At 45.9% G+C, this 21,327-nt stretch overlaps 1 protein-coding gene across 1 annotated transcript in view; it reads right to left on the bottom strand.

Moving 5' to 3' along the window:
• pcdh7a (protocadherin 7a) overlaps positions 1-20,910 on the bottom strand; it is a 41,077-nt gene extending 20,167 nt beyond the window's left edge. The window contains exons 1-3 of the mRNA XM_070980268.1: positions 18,286-20,910; positions 15,413-16,589; positions 9,644-10,426 (exon numbers count right to left, since the gene is read on the bottom strand). Of these exons, the coding sequence (XP_070836369.1) occupies positions 9,644-10,426; positions 15,413-16,589; positions 18,286-19,709 (3,384 nt within the window). The 5' untranslated portion in view covers positions 19,710-20,910. The remainder of the gene's footprint in view (positions 1-9,643; positions 10,427-15,412; positions 16,590-18,285) is intronic.
• Positions 20,911-21,327: the final 417 nt, after the last annotated feature.

The following is a 21,327-nucleotide window of genomic DNA, read 5'->3' as shown; positions in this document are numbered from 1 at the left end:
TAAAGGCTTGACCGGCTAGTCCTTGTAGTTCAGCTCTACCTGTCTCTGTGTGAGTGTGTGTGCATGTTTAGGTGGGTGTCTCTTATCTGGTCTATTTCTGACATGAACAAGCGAGTGGGGCTGAACAAGGATCAAAACAGACACACACACACACATACTACATGCACACATACATCGAGAGAGGCTTGGGTCAATGGTATAATATGGAGCATCGCTGCAGGCAGAGGCCTGCCCACTCAGATTTATGTAACTTCTTTGATAGGGCAGGTAGAAAGCTCTTTCTCTCTCTCTCTCTCTTACACACACACACACCAAAATAGCCCGAAGAGTCTGAGCTGCCTTTACTTGCAGAGTGAAGCTCCCTCCCCTCCTCTCCTGTCTTCTCCTAACCCTAGACCCGTACACCTCATTTCTATCTTTTTTAACCCATCTCCTCCTTCTCTACACTCTCGATCAGCTTTCCACCCCTAGGCGATACCTAAGAACACATTCTCATTTTGTAGCTCCACATCTCCCCCAACCACTCACTGAAGCTTCGCCTTTTCTCCCAGTCGCCGTATTTCTCTTCATCTCCCTGCCCAGCTCTCATAAACCCCAAGCACTCCTCCCCCACCGCTCCCATCCCCTTTATTCTAAGCCATGGGTGCTGACCAGGAATTTCTTTTCTCCTCTTCCACTCATTTTCTGTCTCTCCCCTTTCTCTTCCTCTATCTCCATCTTGATCTTCCGATTTATCTATCTTCCACCAACAATTCTAAAACAGATGGCTACACTTAGCCCGGGGCAAAAACATTGGCTTTGGACTACAGCGCTACCAGGGCCAGTCTTTCACACTCACGCAAGATCTAATAAGCAGATATCCGGCAAGAAATGCGCTCTGATTTGCCAGTAGCAAAAATGCATAAACCATATTGCACAGTGCAGATATTCACACCTTAGGCTCATTCCTTGGTAGCATGCTTAATTTTATCCAATCAGAAAAAATGAAAAGCAAAGATTAAAGCTGACTCTAACTATAGTCTAAAAGAGAGGCAGAGGAGAGGAGGGAGAGGAAAATGGAGAGGGTTGTTAAGAGCCATTTGTAAAATTTAAAGAAACTATTAAGTGTTATTAAAAAAAAGTTTGGAACCATTAAAAAAAACACATTTTGAAAAGATGGATCCAGATGGAGAGTGATGAAAAGAGACGAAACCACTTAGGGAGAACAGAGAGATCAATCAGAGGGAAGACAGACGGAGGGGAGAGAGAGAGAGAGAGAGAGAGAGAGAGAGAGAGAGAGAGAGAGAGAGAGAGAGAGTGTGTGTGTGTGTGTGTGTGTGTGTGTGTGTGTGTGTGTGTGTGTGTGTGTTGGGGGGTTGACAGACATGAGGGATGGAGGATTGGAAACAGACACTTTTTATTGGATGAATTACAGAGGCAGGCAACTGGCCTGTGGAAGAGTCACTCATTCATAATGGTGTGTTTGGAGGTAAAGTTTTATTCTTCGTATTCGACTTTTTTAAGTCTGTGCTCAGGTCTGTGTTTGTGGCCTTAATTTTTAATTCTGGTTATTAGGTTTCTGTCTGCATGCTCTTTTTCAGATTTGTGAATTCAGTTCCATGGCCTTAAGATTAATTTTACAACATGTGAGATGAATGAATCATGTGCAGGCGTCTGTCTGCGTGTTCGCAGACTTCTGACAGGTTTACTAGGTGGTGAGGTGAGGTACGCTTCTTTTTACAGAGGACAGAGGGTCCACAAACACTGAGTGGAAAACTTTTTGGTGGCATGAAGGCACAAGTGGTAACACTGTCGCCTCACAGCTAGAAGGTCCCGGTTCGAATCCCGCTCTGGGCGCTGGCGGCGTGTCCTCCACCATGCCTTTGGTGCCTGCTGCTCAAGGAAAAAAGGGCCTTTCTGAGTGGAGTTGGCATGTTCATGGGGTATCCTCCATAAAATATACCCCCACTAAAAACATGCAAGAAGATCACCACCTGACCAATGGTGACGACAAAGGAACTGGTCCCCGGGTGCTGGTTGGCTGGCAGCCCACTGCCCCTGGTCTGCCGCGGAGGAAGGACGGACCAAGGATGGGTCAAATGCGGAGAAAGAATTTCACATATGCATGGCGTGTGCAGTTTCCCTCCCTAACTCTGCATGTTGTGTTCGTTGAGACAATAAAGGAGGTTTCTTGCTGCTAAACTGCCAACGCAATGGTCTGCCTACATCGGCCAATCATGGGACAGTGAGACAGCTGTCATTTGCTGTATCTATCTAATGATGTCACACAACCAGGTAAAAGACGTGCCCATTCATTAAAAACAAAGTGCTTTTTGTAATTGACGACCTGTGACTGGCCACATGGTTGGAGCAGGGTTTGAACTTCTTTGTCAACCTCTATACTCGCATTCTTCACACTTTGTGTGTGTGCACACTTCTCACCATTTTCATGATTCATTGCATAGATTGATAAAGAGTTCTTGGAGTGGGATCAAGGAGACAGTATGATACAGCAAGATATAAAAATTTGGCTGTAAGACACGGCCGAACGAAACATTGCACGACCCAGTTCGCTTCAAGCATGCAGAACCCATTAGAGGTGGACAGAGCACTTGCATAATTTTATTATCGCACAGTTTGTCAGATTAGGCTTGAAGCCATCGAGCCGAATGCACAAACTCCAAGTTTACAGACGGAAACTTAAATACCCACACTTAAAAAATTAAGCCTGCAAGCGCAGAACTCAATATATAAACTTTCAGAGTTTACAGCTGCAAACTTAAATGTACAAGCTTATAAAACGAAGACGACACGTCCAAAATTCATTATTTTCACACGTCTTACACAGACTGACACTAACAATATCACGTCAGTCCGCTTGATATAATAAATCACTCACGTACTGCCTGCTGCGCTGATACCAGCAGCATCCGCTAGCAAGGTAAACAAATTGAAATCACCTCAGTTCACTTCACTCCAGTTTGATTCAGTTTGAGCTGGCTCGGTCCGACTCGATTCCATACAATTTGAATTATGTATGTAATTGAGCTGAGTTGGGCTCAGTCCAATTCAGTTCAGTTCAAAATCCATTCAAGTCAATTTAATTCAGCTCAACTCAATACCACTTAATGCACTGAAGATTCTTTTGTGTAGGTGGATAAAACCAGTCAAAGGGCTACTAAGCTGTCTAGAATCCCTGTCTAGTGCGAGAAAGAGCGCTTTTGTTTAGCAATATTGGGTAAAATTGCTCAACCCACAGACAGCCATTAAGGTAATGCTGTAAGGCAGATGAGCTGAATGCAGAGCTGCTCAATACAGAGCAGAGTCTTCAAGAGGCAAATAAAAGGAAGCATCTCTGTGAGGGGCTTGCTATGTAGGTCTTTGTGTGCGTTCAAGTGTGTGTGTGTGTCAGGGAGTTAAGAGCGAGTGTGTTTGTAAGGCTCTACAGATGTGTGTGATTCTAGGAGACAGAGTGTGCCTGGGCTTGTGCATGCGATTCAATCCAGAGGGAATGGAAGAAGAAACTGATGTAAGAGCCGGAAAACTTTCCTCTCCGCTCGTGTGTCATCATATTCTTATCAGTCTGCTTGCGGTGAAAAGTGTATATGCATAAGGATCTGGGAGGGTGTGTAATTATGTGCTATTATGTACACACAAGAGCCTGTTTCAGTGGGCACGTCTGTGTGTGTTAGAATCACACGTCTGACAGTGTCTGCTGTGCGTGTCCCTGCCTCGGCTTGTCTGCGTGTGTGCATGTATGTGTGGGAATGACATTCCCACATTCCTGCCATTTCACAGAGAGCTTGAAACAAAAGCTGAAGGGAGGAGTTGTTAACACAGTAACATTATCAGCTGAACAGCCTGTCTGTATTATCTCGCGTGGTAAACAGCCAAGACAGACAGGGGACTTCCAATCACATTTCAGCTCTGGGTGACCTTGATGTGTGAGGAAACAGACAATTTCTCTCCCTCTGCCTCCCACAATCTCACTCCTTCTGATTCTCCCACTCGCTTTGTCATTCTGCCTTTGTCCTGCTGTCCTGAGCTTGCACACATGGAAACACACGCACATGCACGTCTTTGATTTAAGAAATTTGTGAGGACATTCTACTGGCTTTCATTTAATGACTCCTACAATGAAGAGCAGCCCTAACCACAACATGCCTCCCCTCACCTTTACCTCAACAGAAACATCACTTCCGAGGTCTCGCCTTCGTCCAGCTGAGGACACTTGGACTGTGCTCTGGTCGCAAAGTGAAAGCAGCGTGTTCGCACAGCAACAGTAGCTGCAGTCCTCCGTCACTTTCCGTCACGCCGGATGCACTCAGCTGCAGCACTGCTGTGCAATCACAAAGGTTTATGACAGCGCTTGCAGCCCAATGCACAATCACTGTAGGTCACATGTTAAAAAAAGGATGCTAAATGGTCGCTTCAAGATGGGGCTAACATGCGTCTGGAGTATAGATAGCGTGTTGAGATGCTTTCATGTCTACCGGATTTGGTGTACAGTTTTCACCAGATTTTCCTTTAATGCGACGGAGGTTCCATTCTTATGTCACATGATCAGTGCTGATCTATCTCAATGACGACTGAGTAAAGTCAATCCGCTGAGGAAGACTGTCAGATGTGATTTTTTTTGTCCAACTCTGGCAAGTTTGTCTGTTCGGTTTGCCTTTTTTCGGCTGGTATGAACGTTGTCATTTGGACTGTTGAAACTGTTGAAGTGAACAACACAGAAAAGGCGGCTCATTCAGTAAAAAGCAAAGACTAAAGCTGTCTTTAACACAAATGTGAATTCGGTGAATTAAAAAGCTTAACTAAACAAAAATGAACAGGGTATGTTTGTCCGCAAATATTACATTATCCATCTAGTAGTTATCAGAGATTCGTTTGGTGATCAAAGTAACATCAAATTGTGGGTTTATCCCTTTTGTAATTAAAAACTTAGTAAAACTGAATCATTCATGATTTACAGTATGGCAGATGAGGTAGCAGTGTTACTTAATAATGCTCACAACCAGCTGTTACTTTGAAGAGCTCTTTGTGGCCACCAGGGAGGATGAATAAAGCTGAAAAGCAACTGGAATAAACGTTGTTTTGCTTTACTGCGGTGGGTTGTCATGGAGCTGAAGGATGACAAGTCGACTGCACAGTCAAGCGAGCGACATGAAAGTCAGCCAAAGAGATTTAACGAATGAAATTCCTGGCTCATTGTTTTACTTATGAATTATTAAGAAGTTGAAAATGTACAAGAGCAACAAAGCACCGGTGTTTAATGTTTGTCTTTGGTCTGGACCAGCGCACCTGGACTGCGGGTGCGAAAGCACCTTTAAACACTGCATATTTGTAAGGTATCCATATGATCCTGGTCAAGCGGAAAATCAATGTTTACAGGGTGAGCATGTGTTCCACCTCCACAACCTGAGCATCTAACACAAACACACATCTGCCTCCACTGTTCAGCAATGTTTGAACCTTTCTCCATCTTCTGTCATGGTCTCTCTCTCTCTCTCTCTCTCTCTCTCTCTCTCTCTCTCTCTTCTATCGGCCTGGCTCATGTTCTCTCTCTGATGCCCACTGACTCACCTCCTCCTCGTCCCCTCCCCTCACTCTTTGTCTCCAGGTCAGTAGATCAGTTTTCAGTCTGGATCGTTGGGTGATCCCCGCTTTGGTTACCTCGTCCTTCTCACCTCTCGCTTACCCCCACCTCCTCACCCCCTGAGCATATGGCCGGCTGCGTGGCCTGAACTTGCGGTGGCTTTAATAAATACATCAGAGCCTTGGTATCATCATGACAGGGGTCACGGGCCGGTTACAATGTGTGTAACCGAGAGAAAGAGGGAGGAGATAGTGTGCGTGTGTGTGTGTGTGTGTTTCTGTTTGTTTCTGGTTGACAGTGCCATCACCCTTGTGACCTTAATGCATGCTGCATGTTGTCACTGGAAGGGTGTGTATGTGTGTGTGTGGATGTGCTCATGTGGCGTGCCTGAGCGCACGGAGGGGCGAGTGTGAGTCTATGACAGACGCTCATCATATTTAATCCTGGAAGGATTTCGTTGAAATGAAAAGCTGCTTTTCAATTTTATAATCCAGTAGACCTAATCTCTCTGCCAGCGCCTGTCCATACAGTCCAATTAGATGGACAAGACTGGCTGGATGATTCCTGTTCGCCACAAACTCATCTCTATAGCCTGTCCTTGCTGTGTCAAAACACCGCGGCACCCCGTATTGTGGCAGCCCGATGCTGACCTTCACCAAACACTGTGAAACTATGCAACGCACAAAAAAACTGCGCTGTCAACCCACCTGTTTCTGCTGCAGTCTTGGCCTTGTAAACGGTGCATTGATTAGACTTGGGATGTATGTGTGTGTGGGTGTGTGTGCGTCTGGTTCGATTCAGCCTCTGTGGCACCGCACTCTCACCTACCCCCACTGCCACACAAACACACACGCTGGGTCTAGAGAGAAAGTGCTCACTACAGTAAAAAAAGAAGTCGCACAAGTGAAACCGCTGAGTCGATTCATTCTCAGAGGTCAGTGCGGTGCATGGAAGACGCAAAGGTAGCAGTGGCGGGGTGTTTAGATTTATGGCCGCGCATATGGCGAAGAGAGCGGGAGAGCGACAGAAAGGAACAAGGGGTGAGAGTCAAAAGGAGAGGTACGAAGAAAGAACAGGACAGTGCAAAGGGCTCATTGAGATAACTTACACAAAGAGATAAAAAGAAAAGTAAAAACCAGAGAAAACTGAAACCTGAACGTTTCAGCTGAGTTCAAAGAACCACTTTGTTGTGGTTGACTGAGGACGGCAGACAGGAAAAACTGTTTTGTGGTGTGTGTTATGTGTGTGTGGCAGTGGTTAGAGGGTAGAACGAGGCCACTTTGCCCATATTGACTGCAGTGCCATGTGACTGCTGTGATCATTAATGTGTCCTGATGCCAACGGGTATCCTGATGACCCACATCTCAGCAGTCCACTCTCACTCTCTGGCTGCCACCCAAACCAGACCTCTCTCTCTCTCTCTCTCTCTCTCTCTCTCTCTCTCTCACACACACACACACACACACACACACACACACACACACACACACACACACACACACACACACACACACACACACTCTGCCTCTCCTCACTTGGAAACACGTTCTCCAAACCTCCTTTGCACTCTTTCCATCAGCATCAGGGCTGCGTATTCCTCCCTCAGTACTTTTTGGGTACCAACCCAAATGTGTCTGTGTATCAAAACAGTATCAAAGTTGGTCTCGAATGCCTTGTAAGGTTTGCAGACTTGTTTACTCACGCTTTTTTTTGCAAATATTTACTGCTTTTAAATCATAATTTTGCTTATTTTAGATGTAATCAAACTTATTTTTCTGACTAATTGCTACTTTTGTTAAACGAAACAAGGAACAGAGTATCTAAGAATGTATTATTTTGTTATCTGTACTGAAAGTCAGGGATAACATTGGCATTGATACTGAAAGAATTCAGATGATATCCACCCCTAATCAAAATACAAAACACACTCTCATCCCATTCTCCCTTTCTGCGCCTCCTCCTTTCTTTTAATTGGCTCGCACTGCCTTCCCACTCTCTCCTGCACATATCTTTACCTCTCTCTGCCCTTTCAGCTAACCTCTACCTCCTCCGCGGCATTCTTCTGTTCATTTTTGTATGTATTCAAGCCCATTGATATGGATATTCTCCCTTTTCCCTCTCTATTCCCTCTCTCTTCAGAAAAGGATCCAACACCATTGGACTGAGCTGATTTACCATTTTGTTGCCTCTGTGATGCAATCTTACTCTTCTTCCATGACGCCCAGTTTTTATTACTGGCCTTTTTTTCATTCGTTTTTTTCCTATTTGGAGCACCCTAGTTGGTCTGATGATGTGCTGACTTCAGATGAACAGTTTTTAGAGTTTTCACTGACCCAGTAAAGTAGCTTTGAAATTCAAAGTCCCCCCCATCTCGTTTACTCCATCTTCCTCCCCTCCTAACCTCCTGTAATTCTCTCCCACTCCTGATCCAATGCTATTCCAAATTCTGTCAGCGTCCCAGTTCCTACATTTGGCACATACTCACCACCTCTTACTCCCTGAGTCTATCTCTCACTTGCACTCACATATAAAATGCATATGTCTTCATGAAATAAGCACTCCCTCAAGCACAGTGGCACCCACCAACACAAACCTGCTCATGGCGCCAAACTGTTCGAGTTAACAAATTTTGACACGTACGTGAACTAAGTCACGCACAAGCACCCAAACTCTTGTACACACACAAACCCAGAGCTGCGTATGACACCACTGATATTTTGGGGGTGGTCTGGGGTGGGGGTGAGGGTGGGGGGGTGGCAGACTTGACTGCCGCAGAGGAGTTAATTACCCCATGCGATCAATAATTAATTCCGCTGTCAGTTTGTGTGTCGGTTTGTCCCCGTCTATGTGCTGGCATGTTTTGAGTACACGTAAGCATGAACGCCAAACTCTCCCAGTAAGCATTTTCTTTCCCTGGGAACGGCAGATTAAGAGGATTGACTTCGTAATGGATTAACCTCTGGAGTGTGTGTGCGTACACGGATTTGTGCGTGTTCCCGCGCGCGTGTGTGCGTGTTGAGCAGGATCAGAGAGCCCATGTATGAATTGATTAGCCTAAGAAGCTCCTCTCCTTCCCTTTTAATGACCACATCAGCACTTTTTCACCACGGGGAGGATAAATGTAGAGCTCTCTGTCAAGGAAATGAGACACCACCCCTTTAAGAAGGGTTAGCTGTCACTCAAACATCACTCTTGGGAGCACTCCCCATAGACTAGGGAGACCCTGCTGTGTCAGTGTGCCGACAATGATAGATGGAGCCTGTGTGTGTTTGTATTAGTGTGCGTGCGTGGGCAGAGGGGTGAGTGACCGTCTCTATGCAGTACTATTTGTCAGCAGGACTTCGGCTTTTAACTGCAACTTCCAGAGCAGACACCAAAGCCTGCGCATCCATTATCTATGCAACTGATATTGTTTACGGAATAAACATATATGCTAAATGGAAAAAAGATCAGCTTGATAAGGGAAACAGAAGCACAAAATGACCAATTACCCTGTTGGAAGCAACGACTCGCCCACTCTCTCTATGTCTTTAATCCAACTGAACTCTTCAGGAGTTTATACACACAGCCACACTCATGCACGCACACATGCAGTCATGTATGTATACACAAATGCACCTTCGCATACTGTTCGGCTACAGCGGGGGGTTGACTCATGTCCCCTGCATTAGATCTGGCTAAACAGAGGGCTGATGTTTGACATGGAGCACACACGCACTCTGACAGCAGGGTACCGTCACACAGGCTCACGCTCACAGGCTTAGGATACTGACACAGACACACAAGCATGTGCGCACACACTGACAGCTATTTTGTGGAGATAAAAAGGTGTTTAGACGTTAGCGACGGGGTGTGCGGTGCAGTATGTCAGCAGATGTGTGAATAAGAGGAGATGAAGCGGGGGACAAGGAGGAGGAGGAGACAGATATCTGGAGCCAGAGAGCGGACAAAGAGTCAGAAAAAGGCTGACTGAGATTGTTAAGATTTAAATAAAGGGGACAGAGCAAACAAAAACTGGGGCTCCACAGAGACTGTGCCATCCCAGCCCCTTCCCAGTCCTCCTACCTGTTTGCTGTACTTGTTCCCAGTCTGGCAGCCATACTCTGAGCACTGGTCAGATCCCAGGGACATGGCATCTGCGTTGCCACTCCCCCCACTACTGCTGCTGCTGGAGCCGGCACTCCCCACACAAGCCCCACTGCCCACAAAGGTGTTGGAGGGAGGTAGGTCCTGGACCGCCTGGTGCTTCTTCCCCTCAGCGGGAGGCGAGTGGGGCTGTAGATTCACCGCAGGGAGAGGCGAGCTGGATTTGTAGTGCCTGGCCAGATCTGGGCTTGACTGGTGTCTCCTGCCGCCGCCCATCCGCGGGCTCCCGGGGTCACCGTCAACAACACAGTAGCGGGCTGCCAGGCGCTCACTAGCACTGCTCAAATCCTCCTCATCGTCATCATTTGCATGGCGGCGCAGCCCGTTGACTGTGACAATGCCACTGTAGAGTGACCTGTCAGACTTCCCTCCTCCTGCAGCCGCACTACCGCCACTTCCATTGCGTTTGTCCCGTCGAGGTTTGCGCCCACGGTCTGATCCCCTGCCGCGGCCAGCCTGTGGTTGAGCCCCCGGAGGACTGAAGAAGTCTTCCTCTGGCTCCTTCTTACCGGCCTCGTAGCCATTCTTGCCCTGAGCGCCGCACTGTCGAGCCGTGACTACCAGGAGGATAACCAGGATGACCGCCGCAGCTCCCGCCAGGACACCAATAGCTACACTGAGGCGCTGTTTTCCTAATGCACGATCGCTGTCTGGGTCCCCTGCGATGTCCAGTGACAGTGGAGCCATCAGGCTTCGGGCCACCTGGGGTGAGAGTGAGAGGGGAGCGGAAAGGATGCAGAGTGAAGGAGCAATAAAAAGAAAGAAACCATCAATGAGAAAAAAGTCCAAAACAGCAACAGTAAAAGATGACAGTGGGTGTGAGCCACAGAGAAACATCAAACAGCATCTTCAACTTAATTAAACTCATCAGTGCATTTTAGTGGGGGAGCTCCTCCATTATTCCCAGACACATAGAGTGTCGCTAAATATATAATTGCTCTTGCTTCCCAGTTGCAGCATATCAAGTTGTGTCTGTAATTCTCCACTTGTGATCTCGCATCATCTGCACGGGCACAGGCAATGCCAAGGATTATGCTGTTTTAAAGCTGATTAAAAGAATAAAAGAAAACTTTAGACATTTAGGTCAGGGACAGTTAGAAGAGGAAAAGCAGGAGAAAGAGTCAATAAATGTGCAATAAAGGCAAGAGAAATGCTATGACTGCATCCCCAGAGCACAAACACATCTACTGTCTCATCAATGAACAATGTGCCTATTGTAAATGACAGCGTAGGCGTGGAATTGTTAAGGATTTGCTATCACAATTTTTTTGGCACTGAGAATTGGATGGACAGACAGATAGAAGGCTACTGTAAATATGTGTGCTCTATGGAGTCAGTTTCAGAGCCGTTGATTCTTGAGTGTGTTGTTCTGTGAAGCATAATAGTTTTCCTATGGTGCAAGGCAAATGGACGCTAATCCAGTTTGATCAAAATACATTACACTTATTTTGCATTTGAGTTTAAGATAGAGGAGACAAAGGCTCCACTGTGAACACATATACATGGCTGAGAGCACACACACACACAAACACAAACACACACACGTGCACCCTCTGAACTTGTACACTAATAAAAGGATCATTACAAGAAAGTGGGCTGTGCTGAAGCACAAACACATCCATTACTGCGTATGGAGCCTTGCTCAACGGGAGACAATGAGGCTGTGGAGGTTTGGTATGCAGAGTCCTGCGGGTAATATTAGGCAGCGTCATGAATCTGAATATCTCTAATCAATACATAGCAACTATTTTGGGAGACAATCATGCAGAGACATGATACAATACCTAAACACACATGCACACACACTCAAACACACACTGAAATGTATGCATGCACCTACATGAGCCCACACAGACTGTAAGCTGTCCGTTAGTGAGAAAACTCATTCTGCAGCACTGACACCTCGTCTCGGAGCTCATATGACAATTCCTTTGGCCTGTCGAGGCTGGAAATTATATATTCATGTAATCCCTGCTGCCTTAAGAATGGTGGGTAATAAGGCTTGCACGATTGAGCGGGAGACAGACAGTGAAGGTGAGAGAGAGGAGTTCAATTTGAGCCCCTGTGGTTTACAATAACCAAATAAAATAACTAAGGTCTAACCTGGAGAATCGGTAATGCTGCAGAGAGTGCCGCTCATAGAGCTGCACTGTGTTACTTGCTTATTACATTATCCAAGGCATATTAGGCTTACTCATATAGAGAGCCACATTATTCACTTCTCATCGCCCCCAAGCTAAGATTGGGACCGTATCATATTTCATTGTTTCATCACCATCTATCTCTGGGTTAAGTTTGGTTGTTTTTGAGTGAGTTGTGTTGGTTCTATTCCATTATTCTGCTTCCACTGCAGAGGGCCTCTCCGCCAGGCTCCGCTCTCCCCTCAGCCCCATTGTTCTTCTTTGCCTGCAATATTCCTTTCCATTCTCATTCTGCTGGGCATGTCTCTGGCTTAGTGCATCCCTGCACTGTCTGCTGTATTGTGCGTGCAACACAGGGAAGAAAAGAAAATAGTGATGCAGTGCCATATGTGCATGTACTATGCCACAGTGTGCAAGAGCCAGGATTGTGTGCGTTTGGGACGCTTGTCGAGTCGCATGCATGTGTGCGCATGTGAGAAGAAGAGACATCCCACTGAGTGCGCGCTACAGTACATATAGGCGGCCAAGTGCAGGTGTGTATAGTGTAGATGTGTACAGGCACACACACAGCTGTTAGGTGTTCAGCAGGATAAGCGGAGCAGCCACCTCTACTGCCGTGTTCGAGTGCATCCCTCTGACGCATCTCCAGCTCCCAGTGGAATCTTCCATTCTGCTGCATGAGCTTTGTTCCGGCTGGGCTTAACACCACCATCTATCTGTTGAACTCTCCAAGGATTTTGTTATCTGCATGACACTGCAGAGGCCGATGCTGGCCAAGACAAGGAGTTCTCCCCTGACCACTCTATTGACCCAAGCTTAGAAAGTGCCTGATAGCTCAATGAATTCTCAGCTCTGCATAAGAACGGAGATGCAGTTTGGTAATTGTCGATTCACTACATTAATAGAAAGACATGGAAATGTCTCACGTTTCAAAGATAAAAAAAAAAAAGCTCTTGATCTGAGACAAAACGCAAATTATGAATGTGAAAATACTATCACTAAGAGCCTTCATCAGATTCACAGTACAATGCACTTCTGATGTGCAAAGCATCTTGAAGTTTCCCCAAATGACAACACTGTCTAAAATATCACAACTACTTCTAATTCCTTCTTCCTCTAGCTCAGACTCTGCAGCATCATATTGTAGCTAATTACACAACATGTGGTCCACCCAGTACTGTTGGATAGAAAAGACTGGAGTCATTTTCTGCCGCGGTGCTGCAGCAGTAGCAGCCGTTTTCTTTCCCTAATTACATCTGGCATCCATCCACCACACAGTTTGACTTCATTATGAGATGGAGGTATTCTCTCTTCAATGACTTCTACTCAATTACTCCGCCAAGTTCCTCCCTACAATCAAACTAAACTATGCATATTGTAATCAAAGACGGCTTTTCATACCAGCTTGGACATATTATACTCTATTGTTCCATTCAATGGCCCTGGTCATTTAGGCACATTGCAGTTAATTCCACCTGTCAACACCATTGTTCCACCGCTTACCAACTGTTCTGTTCTAATCCTCACCGCCTTGATTGTTCAATTTGTACTTTTCATTCTACTCTTAATTGACAGTGTAACATTCATGAGGTGTTCTACTTACTGGCTAATGCTCAAATACTACACCTTTTATCTGTACTCCTGTTGTTCGTCTTTGTTAAAAAAAAAAAGAAAAAAGTGCCATTTCTCGGACACCAGTTTGTCTCCGCATGAGGTGAGTCAGGCTGTGATTATACAGGGGGTGCTTTTCTCTGGCTAAAACAAAAGATTCAGCTTTTAAGTGGTGAGTGGTGCACAGAACAAGGATACCAAGAACTCAAAGGGCAAACACCACACAAAGCAATGTTATTGTGGTTGCTATGTGACTGTCTTGAAGAGATATAAAGAAACATAATTGAAAATGAGAAATCAGCTATAGCGCATTTTACAAACATCTGCACTGTAAGGTGTGTCCTTGCAGACGACAAACGGTGGTTGAAACAGGTTTGTGTTATGAAAGGGGCCTTTCATAGTATTTAAGGATGGTTTTTGGGGATATCAATGAAATCGGTGCTTTGACACATTTTTGGAGCTTTTCGCCTCTCATCTGCCTGACTGTTGTCTCTCTGTCAGAGTCAGGTTAGTTTTACGCTGCTTATGTCATGTTACATGCATGGACCTGACAGCTGAAGACCTTTTGCTCAGAGCAAATATGAGAGCGAGCTTCAACTGAGGTTAAAACCACAAGCTGTTAGTCTCAGATCAAACACTGTAACCACAAGGCCACTGAGCCGATTTAATTATTAGCCAATACAAATTTCTTTGCCCACATCAGAGACAAAGTTTTAGTAATTATTACCTGCCAGCATTTATAGCTTAGTTTGATTTTTTTTTCAGGCATAATGGGAAGTTCATTTGATTAATAGAATGAGAGCGCACAGGAGAGAAAGATTTCCACCAGCACAGTGTCATCTAAATTTGAACTCATGCTGTTGTAGTTATTTCGGGTATCTCTGTAATGTCTTTGAGTTTAGTCAATTACCTCTTCACCACAGTATGGATCTTTCGAGCAAACTGTAAGGCCATGAAGTCCTCGGTTCCAGAAGACCACACTGATTTATCCGATAATAGCGGATGTATTAGTGCACACATTCTTCACGTTCCCTTCACTCCGTCCATAAACATTATTCATTTTGAATTTATAGCGGTTTTCAGTTACTTCCCTCAAAGTCTGACCCCTTCTGCTCTGCTCCGAATGTGCAGCATGACACAATGAAACCCTCTAAGCCTCATCAATATTCAGGCCTATAGTGGAAAGACACTGCTACAGTACAACGTCTATTCAAATGAACATACTTCAACCTACTCTGTAATACAAGGCCAAAACTGGGACAGGCCCATCGCTCTCTCTCTCTGCCTCTCTAACACACTCACCCCTAATGCTCTGTCTCTCCCTCACACACACACACACACACACACGCACACACACACACACACACACACACACACACACACACACACACACACACACACACACACACACACACGCATACACACCTAATGCTCTAAGCTCTGAGTTCAATGTACCATAAAAGAACAACCACTTCAGTAATAACAGTTATTTTAACCACATAGTCATTATAAGAATGTATGCTGGACAAAGAACATCCAAACTACAAAGAAGCTGGCACTGCCAATAGCCCTCAAAAGATAAATTGGGTTCTTCATCTGGGACAAATATAGGCACAATTATTTCCTAAAAAATAGACAGGAAATTGCAACACCATGAAGACTGGAGAAATTGTGCATTTATCTCATTCTATCAAGAAAATAGTCTTCTTACCAGTTTAGTTTAAAAAGCTACAATCAGTCGTCATTACCACCCTCTTCCATTGTAATGTGTCATTGCAGTGGCCATTACTTGAATGGATCAAAGCAGTATATCACCACTGTCATTATTGGTTATCATTGCCAACTCTGTGGAACAATAGAGGCCTGCGCACAACAAAATAGAACAGTATATACATATGTATCGTCATCTTTATATATATCGCTATATAAAGATTACCTGTGCATCCACTATGGTGGCATTGGCCAAGCTCTCGTTGATGAAGACATGAACCAGGGCAGTGGCACAGAGAGAGGGGGCCCCACTATCATTGACCCTGACCACCAGGCGATGCAGACCTCTATGGCGCCGCTCCAGAGGTTCTGCCAGGGTGATCACTCCATTGGTATGGCCAATCTCAAACAGTCTGAAGGGATTTCCCCCAACAAGAGCATAGCGGAGGTCTGCATTTGGGCCAGTGTCTGAGTCTATGGCTGTTACAGTCCGGACAATGGTGCGGGCACTGCTGGCAGGTGGAAGGAGGGTGTATGACTCATTGGTTGGAGAGGTGATTGAGGGGGCGTTGTCATTTTCATCCGTCACAAAGAGCGAAACAGTGGCTGTGGCAGTTTTACGGGGCTCCCCTCCATCTACAGCCCGGACTCGGAAGGTGTAGGTGGAAAGCTTTTCACGATCAAATGATGCAGAGGAGAAGATAGTTCCTGTGTTGTTCTCAATGGAAAACACCTCTTCTTGTTCTTTCTTACCATCTTCTCCTTCTGTCTTCTCTCCTGTCTTCTTCTCATCAGCGCCATCCATCTCTACAAAGAGACTAAGTTCTGCATTCTCGCCTTCATCAGCATCAGTCACAGTGACCATGCCAACTGGGCTGTTGGCAAGCAGGTTCTCTTTCACGTAGAATGTAAAGATTTCCTGAACAAACTTTGGCGCGTTGTCATTGCGGTCGGTCACCTGAACGACAACAGTTGCAGAGCCTTGCAGAGATGGCGTTCCCTTGTCCTTGGCAATAACTCGGAGTTCATACCTCTCTCTCTGCTCACGGTCCAGAACTCCGGTGGCACGGATATCTCCATTATCTGCATCTATGTAAAATGGCCCATTTGCAGCAAGGTCTAGGGAGTACGCAATCTCTGCATTCTTGCCACTGTCTGCATCTGTGGCAACCACAGTGACTACCCTCTCACCAGGTGAGTTGTTCTCAGCAAAGTGGACCTCCACAACGCTTTGGGCAAAGGCTGGGGCATGATCATTGATGTCTACCACTCGCACCATCAAGGAGCTGTTGCTGGACAGACTGGGGCTGCCAGAATCTACTGCCACAATGGTAACACTGTACTCTTTGGTGGTCTCATAGTCCAGCAAGGCAGATGTATGTAAGAAGTATTTTTTCTTATTCCTGTGAAAATAAGAAAATAAATTTCATGAATTGCTACCCTACGTGGAAATAATTCAAGTCTTGTCTAAAAGCAGTCAACATGAATAAATACATAAATGAATTCTTGTGCTTTTCCCTATAATCAGTTGGCAGGGTGTTGGATGGCTAAAATTGATTTCATCAGTTGTCATTGTGCAGGTCGTTTTTAAGGAAAATGTTCTATTATATGCTCAAAGACCCATGGTGACATCATCAAATGTCTTGTGTTGTCCGACCAGCAGATCAGACCAAAGAGACCCAGATTACAATGATCTGTAACAAAAGAGAGCAGTAAATCCTCATATTTGAAAAGCTGGGACCAGACCATGATTAAAAATGAGCTTTTGCTTGAAAAAATTACTGAAACGATGAATCAATTGAGAAAAAAGCTGGCAATTAATTTTCTGTCAATCAATTAATCAACTAATCATTTCAGCTTTGATATCTGATTTGTATTTAAAACATGCTAGATTTTGAAAGATCTTCTGCACGACTGCAGTCATCTGCAGAGAGACAATAACCCTGCAGAAACTGTGACTGATTTTTTTATTAAATCAACTGATCGACTGGCTGAAGTCCTCTCGTAATTATTACTCACAGAAATGCTTTAGTCCCAGGCAACCCTACAGTCAATACAACATCCAATCTCATTGTACAGGTATCATAAGTAGAAGCAGTACTTTTGTAAGATGGGTTTCTTGATCCCTCACTGTCTTCATTCGATACCTTCAGGAAATATCTGTAGAATTGACTTAAGTGCATTGACATTTGCAGCCTGCACCGCTAGAATAATACTACAATAAAGTCTAAAACCCTTGACTTTACTGAGTACTGAATGAACATTCTAACAACTCAGTGTTAGAACGCCTCAGTGAATGAGTGGCACTACTTGAACCAAGCTTAAATTAAATCAACATGCAACAACACTTGAGCCACTGTTGTTTGAATTCTCTGTGGAAAATAGAAATTGTAGCAATATATCCCACGGCTGTAGTGTGGGTGAGACTTAGCAAACTGCAGGATGAACTTGTGGATGTGAAGGTCAGAAAACATACAGGATAAAATCAGTACCAGCCCCTGATAAAAAGACACAAGATGTAGATTCATAACTGGGAAGTTACCTAATCATGAATCAGGAATTGTCTTCAAATTAATGTAACTCTGAACCACAGACTGTATGGTAGATAACTATAACATACTTAAGAACTGGCATATTAATGAACCAGTCTTATAATTATGGCAATTTTCTTAATGAATAATAACCACTTTTGAATTAATCTTCTCCTAGTAAATGTATCAGTTGCTTAATGGCACATATCCAAATATTATTAGCTTATTATGCACATGTTAGTTAATGCTTGTGTCCCCCCTCAGGTAAAGTGGTGCATCGTACTGAGCTATTATTCAAAATGTATCATTACTTCCTGATTACCTTACCATTACCAGTTTTATGCTCCTTCAAGAAAAGTAATGCCTCATCCGACACAGATGACACGAGCTGATTATTATATACTGGTTCAGTACTATAGTATCTATCAGCCTGTTTTCAAGTAATACATCATCTACGGTCCTTTCTTCAGAGTTAATAGAACTGCTTATTAATAAGCAGTTAATTCCTTCCTTTTGTCATCAGTGAAGATTTCTGTCACTGTGAGGGGTTACCTTTGGTTCGGCTTACCTGTCAAAGGCATCATCTGCAGGTAGAGGAGGGAGTGCTGTTTCACCAGCTGGCTTCAATGTGAATGGGACGTCTCCTACAACTGTGCACGTCACAGCCCCATTCTCTCCCTGGTCTCGGTCTGACACCTGCACCAGAGCTACTGGTGTGTCCACCAGGACATTCTCTGGTACTAATGCTGCTCCATCGCGAACAGGGATGCGTCCAATCTTTCGGATCTCTACGACTGGAACATTGTCATTTTCATCCCGGACAGCCAAAACTACAGTGGTGCGGTCAGTGCGGGGTGGCTGACCCCGGTCTCTGGCCGTTACCGTGAACCTCAGTTGAGCCACTTCTTCCCTGTCAATCCTGTGAAGAACACTCAGCCATCCAGTTGCCTCGTCCAACCGCAGGAGTCGCCTGACAGATTCAGTGGCAGCTCCAAAGACGTACTCCACCTGCCCATTGACTCCAATGTCACGGTCAGAAGCTCTGACCTGGAGGACGGGTGTACCTGGGGGAGCATTTTCTGCCATTTCTGCCTCATACGTGGACCTCTCAAACTGTGGGCTGTTATCATTCACATCAGTGATGGAAACACGAAGCAGGGCCTGGGAGGAACGTGGAGGGTTCCCTCCATCTCGAACCCTGAGGATGAGCTCATATGAGTCTTTTTGCTCACGATCCAGTGTGCCTTTCACAATGAGCTGTGGTTGTTTTTCACCATCTGGTATATCTGCAACCTGTAGTTCAAACACAGTACTCCTGGCTCCTGCTCCATTATCTCCACTTCTCCCCCTCCGGTCCCCAAGTCCATCCGCTCTAGCAATGGGGTTTCCTCCTCCCGTGCGTCTTGTTGAACTTGACCCAGCTCCGCCATCCTGAATCAGCTCATAGCGGTCAATGCCATTTCGCCCAAAATCCCTATCTGTTGCTGTGGGCAGCAGGTAAAGGGTTCCTATTGGCCGATTCTCCTCAACTGAGAGCTGGAGCACAGGTGAGGGGAAAGAAGGTGTGTTGTCATTGATGTCTGTTATGACCACACGGCCTTCAAACAGGTCCACCCAGCTCTGCAGCGGCCCTATCACTGACACCTCAAAGTCCAAGAAACACTCATTTTCATCAAATATCATCTGGCACTGTGGGAGCTTCTCTCTGTCGATGCGCCGTGGGCCTGTTGTCAGCTCACCTGTCACATTGTCAATCTTGAAGTACTCTGAGCCGCTCTCCAGGGCGAAGGTGACATCCCCGCTGCCCGTACCTGCCGTGAGGCCCAGGTCGGCGGCCACGTTGCCAATCTTGACGTCAGGTGGGCCCTCCTCCGCCACCCGGTACCGGAGAGCTGAGTTGGCACCCGGTAGCTGAGTCAGCAGCTGCAGCACTAAGACCACGAGGCTGAGAGCCTGCGCCGCGGAGGAGTGCACTGCACCAAGCCTCTGCATGGCTCCTTCCTCCTCTCGCCTCTCTCCTTCCCGCTCTGTCTGCCTCTGAGCTGCGGCTTGCCTCTTCTTTATTGGCGTTTTGTGGTCTCCGGTGCACCTCGCAGCGTGGGTGTTTGATTTATCCTTTCTTACCTTCTCCCGATCGCTCTCCGCGGACTGCCGCCTGAGGTCCGGAGAGAAGCTTCCGCACTCTCACTGTAGTTCACTTCACCGGTACTGGCTCTTTTTTTTTCTTTTATTCTCCTCCTACACTCAGCAGTGCTTTTTCAACTTCTGTAATCATAATTTCTTTGTCTTGCTGGGCTCCTCGGGCCACAGAAATATGAAAAAATCCATCCCGCTGCGAAAAAAAGACAAAACTAATTCATCAGCCTCTGGTTAATCCACTTCACTCTTCCTCACTCCTTTCTTTCCCGTAAACCGGAGAGCTATCCCGTTGTCACACGAGGACGCTTATCAGTTCATTATGCCGTTTGTAAGTTCTTTTTTTTATTCCAGTCACATGTGGGACAGCAAGCTTTTCTCGCGTTTTTCCACAGTTAGAAACTGCAATGCAGCACCACACAAAAGGAGAGAGAGAGAGAGGGGAAAAAACACACCGCTCGGCTCTCCGGACGCCGAGGAAAATGAACTCACATCCTCTGAAGAGGAATAAAAATCAGTTTGGGAAAAGTCTGCAGGATGCTGATGCTGGATCTGTTCTTACCTTCAGATCCAGCTGCGGTTTTCCTCCTCTTTTTCCCGCAGTGGAGCAACGTGCCAAGCCGTCGGATTCCTTCACGCAAGTTATGAGGAGACAAGAGTGCTTCTCGGAGCGAGTTTCTCAAAATGTATTTTTTTTTTCCTCATAAAACAGAAGATTGGAGCCTCTCTTGGTGGTGGCTAAAAGGGAGGTCCCGACACCATCGTCAGTTTGGCGTAATCCTGTGCAGCCCGTGTCCGGGATGGATGTCTCGGTGATGGACCAGTGTAGATGCGTCTTTTCCAAGAGTCCCGCATTCTCTCTCTCTCTCTCTCTCTCTCTCTCTCTCTCTCTCTCTCTCTCTCTCTCTCTCTCTCTCTCTCTCTCTCTCTCTCTTCCACATGCGCCTCCTCCTCCTCCTCCTCCTCCTCCTCTGGCTTTTTTTCCCCTCTCACCTGCACTGCTTGGGACTGCTGCTGCTGCCGGTCTCAAGCGATGCTGCAGTCTCTCTCTCCCCCTCTCTCCTCGCTACTGCAACATTTTCCCCGGCCGCGTAACTCGATCGCTGAGCTGTAACGGGAGAGGCAGCAGAGGCGGTGTTGGGTCGCCGTGTGTGTGTGTGTATTTGTGTGTGTCTCTCTGTGTGTGTATGTGTGTCGGTTACCAGGGACAGACCTCACCTCCTCCTGTCATATAGGAAGATTAAATGGTTTGGTGTCCCGGCCGCTGACAGCTCCTGGTGGGAAAATATCTTTATTCACACATTCATACAAAGGACAAAGAGAGACGGAAAGAAAAGAGAGTGATCTGGCTTTAATAGAAGTCAGCCCCAGTCATATTTCTGCTGGTGCAGCTATTTTGCCGGGGCAAGAGTAGAAGGCTTCATTCATTCTTTTCTGAAAGAGACAGGGATTGTCACACACTCTCTCACGTATT

Source organism: Chaetodon trifascialis, chromosome 2, assembly GCF_039877785.1.
Source record: "Chaetodon trifascialis isolate fChaTrf1 chromosome 2, fChaTrf1.hap1, whole genome shotgun sequence".
Classification (NCBI taxonomy): Eukaryota; Metazoa; Chordata; class Actinopteri; order Chaetodontiformes; family Chaetodontidae; genus Chaetodon; species Chaetodon trifascialis.
Note: the sequence above shows the minus strand (reverse complement) of the source record. Positions and strands in the feature narration are given on the sequence as shown.